At 33.4% G+C, this 17,719-nt stretch overlaps 1 protein-coding gene across 1 annotated transcript in view; it reads right to left on the minus strand.

The window, feature by feature from the left end:
* Window positions 1-1,253: 1,253 nt before the first annotated feature.
* LOC134267194 (equilibrative nucleoside transporter 1-like) overlaps window positions 1,254-17,719 on the minus strand; it is a 54,085-nt gene continuing 37,619 nt past the window's right edge. The window contains exons 5-14 of the mRNA XM_062749416.1: window positions 6,175-6,314; window positions 4,585-4,679; window positions 4,307-4,357; window positions 3,910-3,995; window positions 3,447-3,495; window positions 2,864-2,961; window positions 2,626-2,733; window positions 2,422-2,524; window positions 2,220-2,305; window positions 1,254-1,460 (exon numbers count right to left, since the gene is read on the minus strand). Coding sequence (XP_062605400.1) covers window positions 1,254-1,460; window positions 2,220-2,305; window positions 2,422-2,524; window positions 2,626-2,733; window positions 2,864-2,961; window positions 3,447-3,495; window positions 3,910-3,995; window positions 4,307-4,357; window positions 4,585-4,679; window positions 6,175-6,314 — 1,023 coding nt within the window. The remainder of the gene's footprint in view (window positions 1,461-2,219; window positions 2,306-2,421; window positions 2,525-2,625; window positions 2,734-2,863; window positions 2,962-3,446; window positions 3,496-3,909; window positions 3,996-4,306; window positions 4,358-4,584; window positions 4,680-6,174; window positions 6,315-17,719) is intronic.

Below are 17,719 nucleotides of genomic sequence, written 5' to 3' on the forward strand. Positions count from 1 at the left end.
GCAAATGAACAATAAACTTCGGACAGAAAATTTCAATCAGACCTGTACTTTTAATTATTATAACTCTCAATGATAGGTCTAAGTTTTCTCCAATAAGCTGTGAATGGTAGAAAAACCAGATGCCCGTTATTTTAGGAACTGGCTTGGTGCATGAATTTGGACCCCAATTCTTGTTGGGCAGTACGTGATAATTTCGGCAGTATCTCTCCGTTTGATCTTCTGATTCCATGGTTACTGTATAGCCATATTAGCGACAGCCAATGAGAAGTTGACGCCGGTCGTAATCCCCATTATGAGACAGAATGCCATGATCATCCCTGCTATACCGGCCACTTCCGGTTCTACCAATCTGTCAAGTAAAGGAACGTAAATATCTTTAGATATAATATCCACTGAGATGAACCTCTAACAATTAATTATCAATGAAGGTATACCCTATCTTGAAAAATGTTTTTAAATGATAAGGACTTAGGGAAAGAATAACTTACTTCAGTCCATAAATCTAGTAACCTCTGGTAATCAACCTTACCAATAATGTACGTGTAACCATTGTTTATGTCCCCAATGGTTAACATAATCAAGACTTACTTAGATCCAAACATCATGGTAAGACTGTTATAGAAACCGCTGGTTTAGAACCTCACCAATAATGTACAAGGCCAGGATAGTTCCCCCACGATGTATACGTAATCATTGTCAGTCAGAACCATTACTTACTTAGGTCCGTACATCATGGTGAGACTGCTGTAGTAACCACTGGTGAAGGCCAATAGAATGCCCCCCACGATGTACACGTAATCATTGTCAATCAGAATCATTACTTACTTAGGTCCATACATCATGGTGAGACTGCTATAGTAACCACTGGTGAAGACCAAGAGAATGCCCCCCACGATGTATACGTAATCATTGTCAATCAGAATCATTACTTACTTAGGTCCATACATCATGGTGAGACTGCTGTAGTAACCGCTGGTGAAGGCCAAGAAAATGCCCCCCACGATGTACACGTAATCATTGTCAATCAGAATCATTACTTACTTAGGTCCATACATCATGGTGAGACTGCTGTAGTAACCACTGGTGAAGGCCAAGAGAATTCCCCCCACGATGTACACGTAATCATTGTCAATCAGAATCATTACTTACTTAGGTCCATACATCATGGTGAGACTGCTGTAGTAACCACTGGTGAAGGCCAATAGAATTCCCCCCACGATGTACACGTAATCATTGTCAATCAGAATCATTACTTACTTAGGTCCGTACATCATGGTGAGACTGCTGTAGTAACCACTGGTGAAGGCCAAGAGAATTCCCCCCACGATGTACACGTAATCATTGTCAATCAGAATTGGGAATGTTCTCTCCTTGTTCTCCACCTCAAATCGACAGAACAGGAAAAACGGGATGAAGAGACCTCGTAAAAGGACGGGGATCCAGACAAATCGGGGACCAGGCTGTAATTAAATACAATAAGACGTGTCACGAAGAAAAGGAAAAGACAGCTAAAACACAAAGGATAAAGGGGTCCTCAAATAAAGCTGTGCCCTACATACTTACAAAACAGATATCTGTTGTTATATACTTACATTGGGATCCCCCTCTTTTGTAATAAAATTTTTTAGATTTTAATCAGTGGGGGTTAGATCCTTCAGGCCCCGTGGGAATCCGGGTTAGAATAGGTCCTCAGTTCCCCTTGCTTGTCGTAAAAGGCGACTAAATGGGGCGGTCCTTCGGATGAGACCGTATAAACCGTGGCCCCATGTCACAGCAGGTGTGGCACGGTAAAGATCCCTCCCTGCTCAAAGGCCGTAAGTGCCGAGCATAGGCCTAAATTTGCAGCCCTTCACCGGCAATGGTGACGTTTCCATATCAGTGAAATATTCTGGAGAGGGACGTTAAACAGTATACAATCAATCAATCAATCTATCTTTCAGCCATTTTGAGCTAAATACACAAAACAAAAAGACCACCAAAACATATATTTGATATTTCAAACGCAACACTAACCAAATCTGGGCAATGCTAATTTGAATAATCTTATTCTGTGTTTGTTGAAAAAGGTAAATGTATGTGGATGGTCACTTTTGCGTACAAGAAACAGGAATGTCCATACACTGCACAAAATGCTATCAGTTTCAACTGCCTGACTTTATACTGTAACATCCAGAAGTCTTTGACAAGACCGTGGCTATACTGTAACAACAAAAACTCACAATCTTCTTCCACTCTGAGACAATGTTTCCTAGAAATGCAAACACATTGAAGCTCAGGAAACAGAAAATGACTGTCCAGTATTTATCTGTAAAATAAGAAATGGAATAGTGCACAGTGAATGTCCCTAGTGCCAAGTAATCTACAGAGTAAATATGATGTGGAATAATTAGAATAATGGTTAATTTATTTCTGACTTCTTACTTTCTATTGGGAAATCCTTTTTGGTGACATTACTCCAAATTCCAGGATATATCGTCAAGGTAACGAAGAAAATAAACCACACACACAGAGCCTGGACCCAGATCTGTAAAATAGGTCAAGGTCATTTAATAAGAAAATAAGCAACTATGTGACATACAAGTTTGATTTTTCATACATTTTAGAACTTCTAATCAAATTTCTCACCTTTTTCAGGACTTGACCAAACAAAACACAGGTCTCCGAGAATGACTTTGAAGGACCTGATGTATTCTGTTGGTGCCGTACCAAGGCACGGTGATGCTGATAAAATTTCTATAAAAACACAGTGTAATACTTAAAGGTAAGGAATAGTTACTCCTACAAACCAGTATAAAAAATCATCCTTATCTCTCTCATATTAAGAGATAGATATGTTCTACACTCTGAGTAAAACTGGACTCACCATTAATGGTAGGAGAAAGTATGCATCAAATGCAATCAACAGGACAGCTATAGCACACACAAAATAATAGATAGCCTGGGTCCTAGGGTCCGGGGCACCTGTAAATGATATAATGTTAACACATATATACATTACACATAAACAACAGGATGGCTATAGCACAGACAAAATAATAGATAGCCTGTAAATAATACAATGTTAACATATGTATAAACATCACACATAAACAACAGGACGGCTATAGCACACACAAAATAATAGATAGCCTGGGTCCTAGGGTCCGGGGCACCTGTTAATGATACAATGTTAACACAAATAAACACCATATATAAACAACAGGACAGCTATAGCATACACAAAATAATAGATAGCCTGGGTCCTAGGGTCAGGGGCACCTGTTAATGATACAATGTTAACACATACATGGTATAAACATCAAACATGATATGCAGGTAATATGCAACTTCTTGTCAAGTATTTTAACATCAAAATCATTTATTTCCTTGATAAAGATTAAGTGATCAATTTTAAATTTTTAAACTTAAATTGGAAGCTACTTTTGAACAATAATTCTCATACTTACTGATAATGCAGATGATGTTAATGACAGCAATAAACACACCAGAGAAATTCTGAAATTTAAAACAAAATCTAGAAATATCAATATTTTGCCTTTTTTCTTTGGCTGCTGTTTATAATCCTGCAGAATTTGTTCATTAGGAGAAATTTTCAGAATAAGTTGACTTAATTTGTTTGAGAATCTGCACAACACCACATTTTACTCAGAATAAGCATAATGATATTCAATTGTGAGCAGTAAAATATTTACATATAAAGAGGAGGGAGTAAACTAAAACAATGAAAGTCATCTTGTTTCAAGCTGAGCTATTTCAACAGTCTGTAGTACATTCAGCCTCTGTTTGAAATTTGGCCTCTGTTTGAAATCTAGCCTCTCTTTGAAACTTAGCCCCACTTTGAAAGCTAGCACTTTCAGTCAGTATAGACAGTAAATATTCTGTTGGACCGATATGACCCCTTGAACGTACTGTTCCCAGGACGATGGCATTTGTGTACTTCATGGGCAATATGGCTGCCAGTCCAAATGAACTGTTTTGGTAAACTCCTGTGGCCACTAAAAATATCAACTAATCATAAAACATGTATCTCCCAAGTAAATTAAACGCACAATCTATCAACAATGTTCTCAACAAAACTATGACTAGGACAATTTATAGACAGATGTCTGTCATAATACAATGCATATGGAGACATAGTCTTTTATAATTTTTATCCAGATATCGAAACATAACTCAAATTTAGATTTATGTTCATATTAAACTCGATATATATAAACACATATCTTTACACCTGGAGACGGTGCTGAGAGTCATTAATTACATGGTTATTTTTTAACCATGTTAAAAGGAAATAATAACTACTCACTGTTTAGTACCACAGCTGTCATCATAGTGATCCAGAAAAACTCCACAGACCCTGGGAAAACAATCAGTTTATTACAGTCTTTGATGAGTAAAAAGAAGCTTGAAATGCTTAAAGTTCTTTTTTATATTCTAAAAATTCCACATAAAACTTAAAAAAAAATGTTTTGCAGGAAAAAATTACATTCTGATGCCAGATGGCAGTTTTGAGGAAAAAAAAGACAAAATGGACTCAAATTCAAATATTCCTTTCTATTATTGTATCCATGGTAACAAGCTTACAGTCTGAGGAGTCCACCATTGCTAGGATCACCGTGGCGATGAAGACAATAATCATTATACTGATGGAGATGATGATCCTCCGGGGTGACGCTTGTCTGGAAAGTGAAAGTCAGATAGATTTTGTCTGCTTTAGGAAGAAAACAGGACTACTTGACAAAGTAAGAGAAAACATAAAACATACCCTATGAAGACTAAAAGAGAATATAGTAAGGGGGAAGAGGTAGAAGTTGAAGGGTGAGTAGCTGTCCCCTTATTTTTTACAGCTGAAGGGTGGGTTGCTATCCCCATATCTTTTACAGCTGAAGGATGGGTTGCTGTCCCCTTATTTTTTTACCATTGAAAGGTGGGTTGTTGTCCCGTTGTTTTTTTACAGTTGAAGGGTGGGTTGCTGACCCATTATTTTTTAACAGTTGAAGGGTGGGTTGCTGTCCCCTTATTTTTTACAATTGAAGAGTGGGTTGCTGTCCCCTAATTTTTTACCATTGAAGGGTGGGTTGCTGTCCCCTTATTTTTTACAGTCTAAGGGTGCGTTGCTGTCCCATTATTTTTTAACAATTGAAGGGTGGGTTGCTGTCCCCTCATTTGTTACAGTTGAAGGGTGGGTTGCTGTCCCCTTATTTTTTTTACAGTTGAAGGGTTTAAGTGCTTTAGGAATAAAACAGTACTACTTGTAATGAAAAAGTAGGAGGAAACGTAAAACATACCATATGAAGACTAACACAGACTATAGTGAGGGGGAAGAGGTAGAAGTTGAAGGGTGAGTAGCTGTCCCCTTATTGTTTTACCACTGAAGGGTGGGTTGCTGTCAACTTATTTTTTACAGTTAAAGGGTGGGTTCCAATCCCCTTATTTTTTTTTACACTTGAAGGGTTGGCTGCTGTCCCCTTTTTTTACAGTTGAAGGGTGGGTGGCCCTATCCTTATTTTTACAGCCGAAGGGTGGGTTGCTGTCTCTTATTTTTTACAGTTGAAGGGTGGGTCGCTGTCCCCCTTTTTTTTAGCTGAAGGGTGGGTTGCTGTCCTCTTATTGTTTACAGTTGAAGGGTACAGCTGAAGGGTGGGTTGCTGTCTCCTTATTTTTTACAGTTGAAGGGTTCGTTGCTTGCCCCTTATTTTTTACAGTTGAAGGGTGGGTTGCCGTCCCTCTATTTTTTAGAGTTGAAGGGTGGGTTACTGTCCCCTTATTTTTTTACAGTTGAAGGGTGGGTTGTCGTCCCCTTATTTTTTTTTTTAAGTTGAAGGGTGGGTTGCCGTCCCTCTATTTTTTAGAGTTGAAGGGTGGGTTACTGTCCCCTTATTTTTTACAGTTGAAGAGTGGGTTGCTGTCCCCTTATTTTTTTTTTTTTACAGTTGAAGTGTTGGTTGCTGTCCCTTTATTTTTTAACAGTTGAAGGGTGGGTTGTCGTCCCCTTATTTTTTTACAGTTGAAGGAAGGGTTGCTGTCCCCCTTTTTTTTTTTACAGAAAGAGTAGTTAGCCTCTGAGCACTTTTCTTGCCCTTCCCCCTTTTAAAGTCATTTCAGGCACTGCTATCTTACTTCTTATCCCCCTCCCAGACATTTCTAATAAAGAAATCATATAAAAATACTTACCCCCCACATTGACAGAACGTGTTGATGCCACTCATCACAAAACTAGGGACCTGAGAGAAGATTCCCAGATAAAACATAAACTTCCCCTTCAGTTCCACCACTTCTGTCTCATTCTTACCCAGCTTGTACTCCTCAAAGTACTGAAAACAAAAAAATAGCTCCTCAAAGTACTGAGAATAGAAAAACACAGCTCCTCAATGTACTGAAAACAGAAAAACATAGCTCCTCAAAGTACTGAAATTAGAAAAACACAGCTCCTCAAAGCACTGAAAACAGAAAAACACAGCTCCTCAAAGTACTGAAAACAGAAAAACATAGCTCCTCAAAGTACTGAAAACAGAAAAACATAGCTCCTCAAAGTACTGAAAACAGAAAAACATAGCTTCTCAATGAACTGAGAACAGAAAAATTGCTCCTCAAAGTAAAGAAAACAGAAAAAAAAACAGCTCCTCAAAGTACTGAAACAGAAAATATAGCTCCTCACTAGCATCTCCAAATACAGTTAATAGATCATATCTGCTGGTGAGTTTATAGCACTAAAAAGCTGACAACAATCTTCTGGTATTTAAGAAATAAACAACGTTATTCAGTGAACATGGCGTTATGAATAGTAATTGCTCTGCTGGTATATTCCATGATCCGCGCTGGCGCATCATGGAAAATATGCCAGCAGAGCTATTGCTATTCATAATGCCATGTTCACTGAATAATCGTTGTTTATTACTTATATTTGCATTCTTTGATTTTTTCAAGAATATCAGAGGAAATCCTGACACAATTTGGATACAAGCAGACATTCTCATAATTTTTGTTTTGATGCAGTTGTGACGTCATCGATCAATGTTATTGAAACCCTCTGACAAAAATCAATAATTCAACACTAGTAGGGGCCGATGATGAAAAATGAGAATGTTTTTATAATGATTATTACTCCAAAATGCTTTTCTATGATTTTTTTTTTTAGTTTTTCTATTTATTTTTAATAGCTGAAATCATTCTTGAAGTAGATATACTAGTTAAAGAAATTTTCTCTTTCTGAATGTTATTACCCAAGTGTGAAGAGATATCGTTCTTTGTACAAATATGCATGATATGAAAAAATAAAAGTATGGCAGTTCTTGACAATTTTTTGAAAAGTTTTATTATACAATTAAATACATTGACCAAATTGAATTTTTAAAAATAAAAATCAGCAATTTTAAATATTTTGAATTTCTTTTTTTTTCATTTAGAATATTATTAAAAACTTATATTTATTCCTTTTAAGCAACATTTCATATATATACTTCCCGACTCATATTACAATTGTAGTAGAGATTGTTCTACATGAGTGTGATAGAGCAATTACACTCATAGCAGAAGCAGTTGCGTTTATAGACTTATGAACGCAGTTGATACCTACATGTTCATAGTGGGAGTGAGCAGTGGATATGCAAATATATAACTATACACTGTTTACCTACACCTCTTAGTGGTTAGAGTTAAGTAAAACAGGTACTGAGTATCAATTATACGCTAAGGATGTTTTTCCTGCACCAGAATGTCTTTTTGTACCCTATCATCACATATTTTATTGTTGAACCAAATATCTTACTATTTAAAGTTTCACAGTTTTCCAGTGATTAATCTTACCTGTTTAGCATTAATTAGCATGTTCCAGGGCATCAGAATTCCAATTCCATGAACGACCATGATGAAGAATACAATACGGTATCTGTAACATAGATAGTAAATGTCAATGTGTCTAAATAGTGATTATAGATCAAACATGAAAAAAAAATTACAAAACGTGTACTCCTCATGTTTATGCACAATTAGTTTGTAATGAAATTATATGTATTCCGGAGGTCTCAAAAGAAATCTCTTTGGGTTTAGTAACAAGTCAGACACAAGATTATATTTTTGACTGACAGCAACTTGTCATTTCTAAGAATTTCCAGACATGACAACCCCGACCTCATTAACTGTACAATGGAATCTGATGATATACCGGGATGAAATCAACATCAGACAGGCAAACAAACAGGGAGACAGACAAGGTGATTTAATAGAGACAATTAAATCTGTAAAACCTCACCCCCGCCTGGTACTTGTCTGGTGGTGTGTGATCGACCGCGATAAGTTCAACATAAGACAGACAGACAGACAAGTTGAGTTGATCAATTCTATAAAAATTAACTTTACCTGTCTGGGGGAGTATGATCTACGGGGATGAAATCAACATCCTCTGGATTATTGCTGAGGGAGTCCAGCCCTGGTTCTATAACAGGAAGGAACTTCTCTGTCTGTTCCGAGGAATTCTTGTCCACTACAAATAAATCAGACAAAAACATACAAATAAATCAGACATAGAACATAAAAATAAATCAGACATAGAACATACAAATAAATCAGACATAGAACATACAAATAAATCAGACATAAAACGTACAAATAAATCAGACATAAAACATACAAATAAATCAGACATAGAACATACAAATAAATCAAACAAAGCCATACAAATAAATCAGACAAAAACCATACGAAAAAATTGGACAATATAATTTTGAATAGGCCAATAGTTACAAATGTATATGCCAAATTGTACCAGTAGTTATCATAAATGTATTGATGCCACTCATCACAAAACTAGGGACCTGAGAGAAGATTCCCAGATAAAACATAAACTTCCCTTTCAGTTCCACCACTTCTAAATTAGGTTGTTTTAAAAAATGTCAGTGTGTCTTAGTTTAGCTATGTGTGTACTAGATTTATATTTATTTTAGTACTAAATAACACAAAAAAGCTTAATTTTCAATTATTACATAAACAAGTTCCATATTTTAAAACTGAAAACAGAAAAGCACAGCTCCTTAATGAACTGAGAACAGAAAATAAAGCTCCTCAAATAAAGAAAACAGAAAAATACAACTCCTCAAAAAACTGAAATCAGAAAATAAAGCTTCTCAAAGTAAAGAAAACAGAAAAAAAACATGGCTCCTCAATGAACTGAGAACAGAAAAATTGCTCCTCAGACATAGAACATACAAATAAATCAGACATAGAACATACAAATAAATAAGACAAAAATATAATTATTATAAATGTTGCTAAATTAGGTTGTTTTAAAAAATGTAGCAGTGTGTTTTAGTATATACACGTATGTATTTGTTTGAATTATGAGTATTATAGTATGCGTAGTACAGTACATGTATATAGTATTTGATATTAGATAATTATGTGGATATGCATAGAACAGTACATGTATGTACGAAGGTTGCTCCAGAAAAAGTGAACATTTTCAATATCTTTTGCTTTACTAAGACTATAACGTAAAAATTGATATACAGCATGATCAAAACTTTTCTATTAATTAATGCCTGAATATTTTAATGAAATATCTCTTCCTCTTAAGTAAACGAATCTAACAAATCAGCTGTCAGCGCAACACCGACGACGTCAAAACGAAGCTGGTAATGTGTGTGAATTGACAATCTGCAGTATCCGGATTGTACCGAATCAAAAGGCTACAATTGTTTATTATGACGTCACAGTAATGAAAACCAGCTGCAGCATCTGTTTTTAGAAACATCCAGTTTATTAAGACTTTTGTGACGTCAGCACTATTGTTGCTTCACAGAAGAACGTTTCCAATTTTAGAAACAGCAGGTTTATAAATTTTTAAAATAGGAATATCCAGTCTGTAACACTTTTTATACTTGAACATGTGATCCAGTTTGAGCCAATCAGATAGTTGGAACAATAAAGAAAAATAATAATTTTCATTAATGATCTCAAATAAATGAATTTTTAAAGAGGAGTACGCCAAATTATAGAGTATTTATGTAGGTAAATTTTGTGACATTATATTCCCGTGTAGCCTGATAACAAAGAAAACTTTATTGACAATGCTATTTGTAAAAGTCATAAAAAATTGTCGTGTGCCGACCACCGATATCTAACACCCTTTAAATGCTGTTTTATATGCACGTGACATCACAAAAGGCCGTTTTCAAACACCATCCAAAAAATTACTAGTTTTGGTTGAATAGTATTTAAAATATTCAAAAAGTTTGCGTTTTCCTGGGACAACCCTCGTAGTATTTGATATTAGATATGTAGATATGCATAGTACAGTACATGCATAAGTGCATATATAGTATTTGATATTAGAACTGTGGACTTGCATGAAGCATCCAGTCTTTTTATTTTGATGTTTCATGTAATTGGGTTTGTCCCCCTAGAGAGCTAGTTTTAATATTAACTTTTGTATGTTTTAAGTTGTTAATTCTATATTGTTATATTAGTTGCAGCGCTTTTGTAATATATAAATTTGTGTTAAGATTGATTGTACATATGTGATTTATGCATTCATGCTGAATATTTGAATTAAGTGAGATACAACTTTTATATTTTATACACTGATTTTTGTGTACATTGATCTGATTATAGTTTAAAAAGTATTTTATTCATAATATACAAAGAAGTATACAATGAACATGGATTGAACAGCAGACCAACGGCCTATATTAGTTCTCTCCGATCTGATTTGATCATGTAATCTATATTTATTGTATAGTAATTACAGTATACACTTGCTATCAATATAATATGATATTCCTTGAAAACCACAACTATATCTTAATTTCTTATTTTAAAGGGCAGTTTATCTGTTCAATCTGCAATTACATTCATCAGAACTAAACTTCAATAGGTCGAGGAAACTATTTTCTGTGACGTCAGAATAAATTTACATTCTAAATGAGGAACCAACGTGACTGACAATCGGCTAAAATGAGTTGCATTATGGGTAACTACAAAAATACTATATGTACCTTTCGAAAAAAAAAGTTTTTCAAATCGCTCTTAGAAAGACAAGATGCATATTTCCAAGCATTCTACGCATGAACATCATTATCTACTAATTCTATGCTCACATTTACATACAAATGATTTACAACGTAAACATTTATGTTTTCTACACTGCATTATACAAGCAGTTGCCTGGCAGCTTTTCCCGCGCTGTACTACATGCACTGGCGTCCTCCAACTATTGCCTCTTTTTAAAAAATCTCAATTCCACCAATTTCCACTTGCAAATAACAATAGATTTTTTGATAATTATGTTTTTAAAGTAATTAGACTAATTACATCCCATCGTAGATTTTCCTATATTTTGTACATTTTAAAACAAAAAACAAATAGTCTTATGATAAGAATGATTTATTTTAATTTGATGAAGGTATATGTAGTTTACAACATATTTTTTTAAAGTCTTAGAAAAGGATACCCACTTTAATATATTGATTTTAAAACATTAAATGATTAGATTTATATTTTTAAACTAATTTAAATAGCTGCATTTTCAAAAAACACAATCAACGGGGAAAGCATGATGAAATTCATTTAAAAATTTCCATTTTTTCCTTCAAATATCAAGAAAAAAGTCTGATTTATAATTTTAAAAAGCAGATATTCCTATCCTATATTCCAACATCTGTTCATTAATCATTATTTATACAGTATCTTTATGTTTATATAGTTAATTATTTGATTACACAAAAATTCCACCTATTCCCACGTAAAATCTTACCTTTTCTACCTAATTTTCAAAAAGTGGGACTAGGTAGAATGAACTCTTAGATTTACCTGTATTTTACCTGTATTTTGTACATTTTTAGACTGAAAATATAAAGATTTATTTTAAAAATCGTATTATTTCATTTGAATAGATTTAGATTTGTTAAGAAAAATGCATTTTAATACCTGGGTTTTAGAAAATAAAATGAATAGATTAACAGAAAAATATACTTTAGTTCACTCAAATTTCTGCATTTAAATGTGTAAACAGTATTATGAAAGAAATAAAAATGAAAGGAATAGAAAAAAATAATTTTCTGAACCTTCATAAACTTTTGTTTAGTGACTTTGAGAATGCAAGATACATGTGATAATTTTTTGCTATAAAGTGTTAAACATTGCTTAAAATGCCTTTATTGAAATTTGTTAACTGAATTTTATCATGTGAATTTATTATAGATTTTATATTTTTTAGTGGTTATTTATTCTGTATATTATGAAATGTCCTACGTAAATCAGTCTTCTTCAATGTGATTTTTAAATAAATAAATAATTAATTAATTAATCAATCTATTTGTTTTTTTTATTTTAGATATTAGTTGAAATGTCTTATTTCTATTTCAAATATAAGTAACATTTAAATAGCCAGTTTACATGTCCTCTATTCCAACAGCGGATAATTAATCACTGTTTTTACAGTAATTATGTTTATACAGTTTATTATTTTGTTTTCACAAAAATTCCACCTATTCCAACTTAAAATATTATCTTTTCCAACCAAATTTTCAAAAAGTGGGAATATATAGGTAGTATAAACCCATGTACTATCACTGAAATGAATTTCACGTGAATATTCCCTAGTCCAAAACAAACGACTCTGAAGTGTACTCACCTATTGTCATCGTTTACTACGTATACAACTTCGATGTGTATGCTACTCAATACACGTTCTATGATCAATGTACATGAGAATTAATGTACTGTGTAAAATAAATACTGTACAACTATTTTTTTTTTAATAAATGCATTAACTTTTAATTTTCTAGTAGACAAATAACAAAGCAACGACGAATAACACCAGTAACATGAATTTACAAATATCAAGTTAAAAACTGAAATTCAAATCTTATTTACTTGTGAAGACTTTGTGAGCGGTATTTCAACGACCTACATGTATGTAACACAGAAAATTAACTTTGTTAGATAATGTGAGCATGGGGAATCTTAATTAGTACCAATTTTTCGTACTTTTCACAAAAAAAACATTAAAAATAATTATTAGTTGACTTACACGCAGTCATTTGAAATCGCGTCCCAAATGATATTAGTTTATTCATAATATAACTTTTGGCAATACAGCCCATCAGTTTACGAAATAACATATATTACATAAATATCATACAATGACCCACGTGTTTGAAGTAAAATTTAAACATGTAGTAGAGCATCATGCTTTTCGGCTCATTCATTGGATTGGACCATTGTTCGCTGTACATGCTGTAAGCACCCCTGTGCACAATGACAACAATATCCATATATGGCAGATTCCTCGAGCTGTTTAAGGATAATCCGCATTAGGCTCACATCAAGCATGTCTAGAATCATAATAGACATGTACCTCTGTCCTCTGACAACGCAAGCACCGAGGCCGATAGTGAAAACAGGTACACTGACCCGGTCAAGGTTCAATGTAAGATATTAACGCAGAGCTTAAGGACAGATGAGACGTTCCTTAGTAATAGATAAATTTTTCAAAGTTTTTGTCATTGAAGTATTGCTACTTAAACATGTTTACTCAGAAAACATTGAGGTACTTACCAGGCATTTCTGCAAGATACCAGGGGTAGTTTTCCTTATATAATCCTTTTGGGAAGAAAACTAATTTTCCAATTTCAAATGTTTAAGTGTTTTGTAAAACGTTCGGAAACTGGTTTAGAAATCAGAATGTTATTAAGATTTTGAATATTTTTCATACATTACGAAGATATACAAAACAGATATTGAGGAACGTCTCCTCTGACCTTAATGTGAAAATTACGTAATTAGAATATTTATATTTTATTAGATTTAACAGAGAAAAAGATTGGACAAGGATCATAATTTTTCAATTATCAGTGTCTGTACATGTAATTAAGAAATGATCTCAAATAATGATGAGCCAACATCCCCATTCCCGGTAACTGCTTGCATGGTATTGAATTATTATTTATAAGTCTTCACAACATTAACAGATTTTACAGGGAAATAATTATTTCCTTTACATTTGCTTACAACTATTTACATATACATGTATATTCAAAGGCTTTTTATTAACATTTAGATACAGATCCTTAATCAAAACATCGAAGTGCACAATCATTCCTAAATTATTTCTTGTTAGTAAAATCCTGTCATATAGCCAGACACCACGAAAGAGAAAAGATTAAAGGTCACAAACTACAGGTACCTTGATATAAAATGTGTTTTCCATTCAGAATTTTTTTTTTACATCAAGTTTTTCATAATTTTAAATTTGCAGGAAACCATGAAGTCGCATTTTATCGTTGGCAGCATTTCTCTTTAAGGCAAAGGCCTCTAAAATAATTAATTAAAGTATTCTAAAGTTCATGAATGTTTTTGTTGGATATTTTTCATTTCAATTAGACTTTTCAAGATTAAAGCCTGTTCTGACACATATTATACAATAAACTCATACATACAATATACATATATGTTTCTTTGTTAATTAACATGATTGATTAATATCAAGACATAAAGGATTTTTTTTAAATATGATTATTATATTGTACATCATTGTAGAATACATTTTTTGTAAATTAATTCTGTTTCTTTTCAAAATAACACTTTATAAAAAATTCATTAGTAATTTTATTTATTTTCCTCATCCAGTTCTGTCAGCATCTGCTAGCAGTCAGCGGGTCTGCCTGTTACAAGTTGATATGTATACAGAGTTGACAAGCATGTAAAAGTGCTTACTAATTGATTTACGTGTTCATGTGTACAAGAGACAGACGCACATTACATTAAAAAAGTTTGTACATACTAAGATTTACTTATTGATAATATATATTACATGAGTATTTACAGACATTGTATTATATATAGTTAGTAACTGTGTACTTGCTAAGATTTACTAATTCATTGATACATCAGTACTATAGACATTGTGTTATATATTGTCAATAACTGTGTACTTACTAAGATTTACTAACTCATTGATACATGTTACGAAAGACATTGTGCGATATATCGTCAATAATTGTGCACTTACATGTACTAAGACTTCCGTTTTTGTGAGGGCTGTAGCTTTTTGGACTTCCCTTGGTTTCCATTGGGTAGTAATCCTTACTGCTCATCTTATCGATCGGGTAAATTTACTTATAGCTCTAACGAAAAAAAAACTCTCTCAGCACACTTTGATTTTATTTAGGTGAGAAATGAAAGGTCCAGATAAAAAAAATAAATATAGATCATAGCCAGACAGGAGTTCATCACTACTGAAGCTACCAGCGGTAATCCGTTTACACAGACAGTTCATACAGCTAGAATTCTGAAGATGACTTAAAACTAGGTCACTTAGGAGCTGACCAACATTCAACACAAACAAACTACAATCACAAAGCTGGTAAAGAGCTCCTTTAGCCATTACTACATTATGGCTGATATAATTATAATATATAGAGAGATATTGATTTCACACCTTTTTAATTAGTTAATAAATAAATTAATATGTACCTTTAAATATTATGTATAATATATCAGAAGTCCATGAATTCACAGTGGTTGGTATAGATATATGGTAAAAATAATTAAATAGAAAAAATGAAGAGAACAACATTAACAAAGTTAAACATTAGCGCTTTCATTTAAAAATCTTCAGATGCTTTACAATCAAGTTTTTTAAAACTATCACATAGTAACGCCTACTATGACTTCATAACTAGCGGAACGTAATATTTAAAGTCTCTATGACGACTTTTAAATGAAAGCGCCATTGCTTTACTTTGCTGTCTTCGTGTTTTCTATTTGATTATTTCTATTATGTACGAGGGGTTATCAAAAACTTCGTGGACTGAGGCTATAAAATTAGTACTATATAGTCTGTGCTTTCAAAATTTATATGGGACATAAAACAACAAAATATAAGGAAATGTGGAAAATTTTAGCTTGATACGTTTATTATTTGCCAAATTATTATAAAACAAAAACGACATTATATGATCACCCGGCGCTGTCGCCGTTTAGTTTCTTGACGTCCGACAACGTAATTGTTTTTCAATAACCGCTTCTTTTACCTATTACACTTATTTTGATGCGCAGCACAGTAAAGGTTAAAGTAAGGAGGCGGGGCCTAATTTGTACGGGAAATGTTTACTATGACGTCGCATATAATAAGAGGTCTTCAAAATACCACAAAATGAAATTATTTGCTATTTCAAACAGCTGGATAGCTGTATACTACATACAAACATACTATTACATGCAGTTTTGTCGTTTGTTAAATCCACACAACTATATAACGATGCATCGATCGCTATGCACTTGTCAATGTGACGTCATCTCGCAAAAATGACGCAGTTTGTACACAGTGAGAGGCTGTTCAAGTCACATTCTGTACAATGGAAATGTCTTTTGTTCTCAAATAAAATATCATTTGCAATTAAATAAAAGGCCGTTAACTTGGATGCGATGTCTATTTTAGTATTTTATTTATAAACTGTCCGTACCTTCTCCAGACAAGTAATACTGTCATGTGTTTGTATGCAGATTCATTGAAAAAGTAATGGAAGGGTCCTAATAAATCTATTTATTGCAAGGGCACACCCCCAATGTATCTTGTCAAGTTTTTACACATAAACTCAAGAAGCACTAAGATATTTGAAAAGTGCTGCGAACCTCATTAAATCTTTGCAAATAAATCAATTATAGCTATATGTCATGTAGTTGACCAGCTAAATATTCAACCTGCCGTCCAACAAATTAAATTTTAGCAATTAAAAAGGGAATCTATATAGGTTCGCAGCACTTTTCACAAACTACATATAGTGTTGAAAAGGATTATAAATTAAACTAAGATTTTTAACTTGGTTATGCCCTTGCAATATTGGAATTTATAGATGACCTCTAAATAAACTGCAAGTATAATTGCTAAAATTATGTGACGTCGACATCACGTGACAAGTCTAAGTAAAAAAACTAAATGTCCCCAACATGTAGATTTAAACCACATTACATTTTTGATATTAGTGAAGTCCTAAAAAGAATCGCTCATCATAATAAAGTATATGTAATTTTTATCTCTAAAAACCGCCGATATTTCCATTTGTTACCTTAAGTGTGCTGCGTGAGATTCTCTGGCGCTGTGTAAGGACTTAATCCCGCCTTGTTTATATGACTTTACAGTGTCATGAACACGGCTTTCAATGAATATAATACCGGTATTTCAAATAAATGTATACAGTGGAAGAGATCCTCACTTGATTGTACCAGCATATTTTGCTTTTGGGAAATTAATATCTGCAACAATAGATCAATAGAACAACGTCATTTTTTTGACGTGATTGATTTTTACACTTTGACTAAAGATCGACATTAACTGCGAACCCCTTTTCTCTCTGAATCTATTTTGACATTAAAAGACAAGTACTCTGGATGCGTATTATTTCTCTGTAGCCAGTTTGAACTTTTCTTAGGTCTATACCAGTTTTTTCACGGGCAAAACTTTATAGAATTTTGGAAAAGGAAACCCTTCCCCCCTTTTGACGTCATTTCAAGGCCTTATTTGTTTAGACACTCCATGTAAAATTTACGATAAAATTTCATAGAACTTTCAGAATGAAGTAAAAATTTCATATTTTATGTAACAATTGTGTCCCAATATATACTTGAATTAAGGGGGTCTTGGGATGTCAAATGTTCATATCAAAAGAGTTTTTCTCAGTTACACTTAAGTCGCAAAAACGTCGTGTTCGAGGTTGCGCCG

This window comes from Saccostrea cucullata, unplaced genomic scaffold, assembly GCF_032062105.1.
Source record: "Saccostrea cucullata isolate Sc308-1 unplaced genomic scaffold, CSIRO_AGI_Scuc_v1 ctg225, whole genome shotgun sequence".
Taxonomy (NCBI): Eukaryota; Metazoa; Mollusca; class Bivalvia; order Ostreida; family Ostreidae; genus Saccostrea; species Saccostrea cuccullata.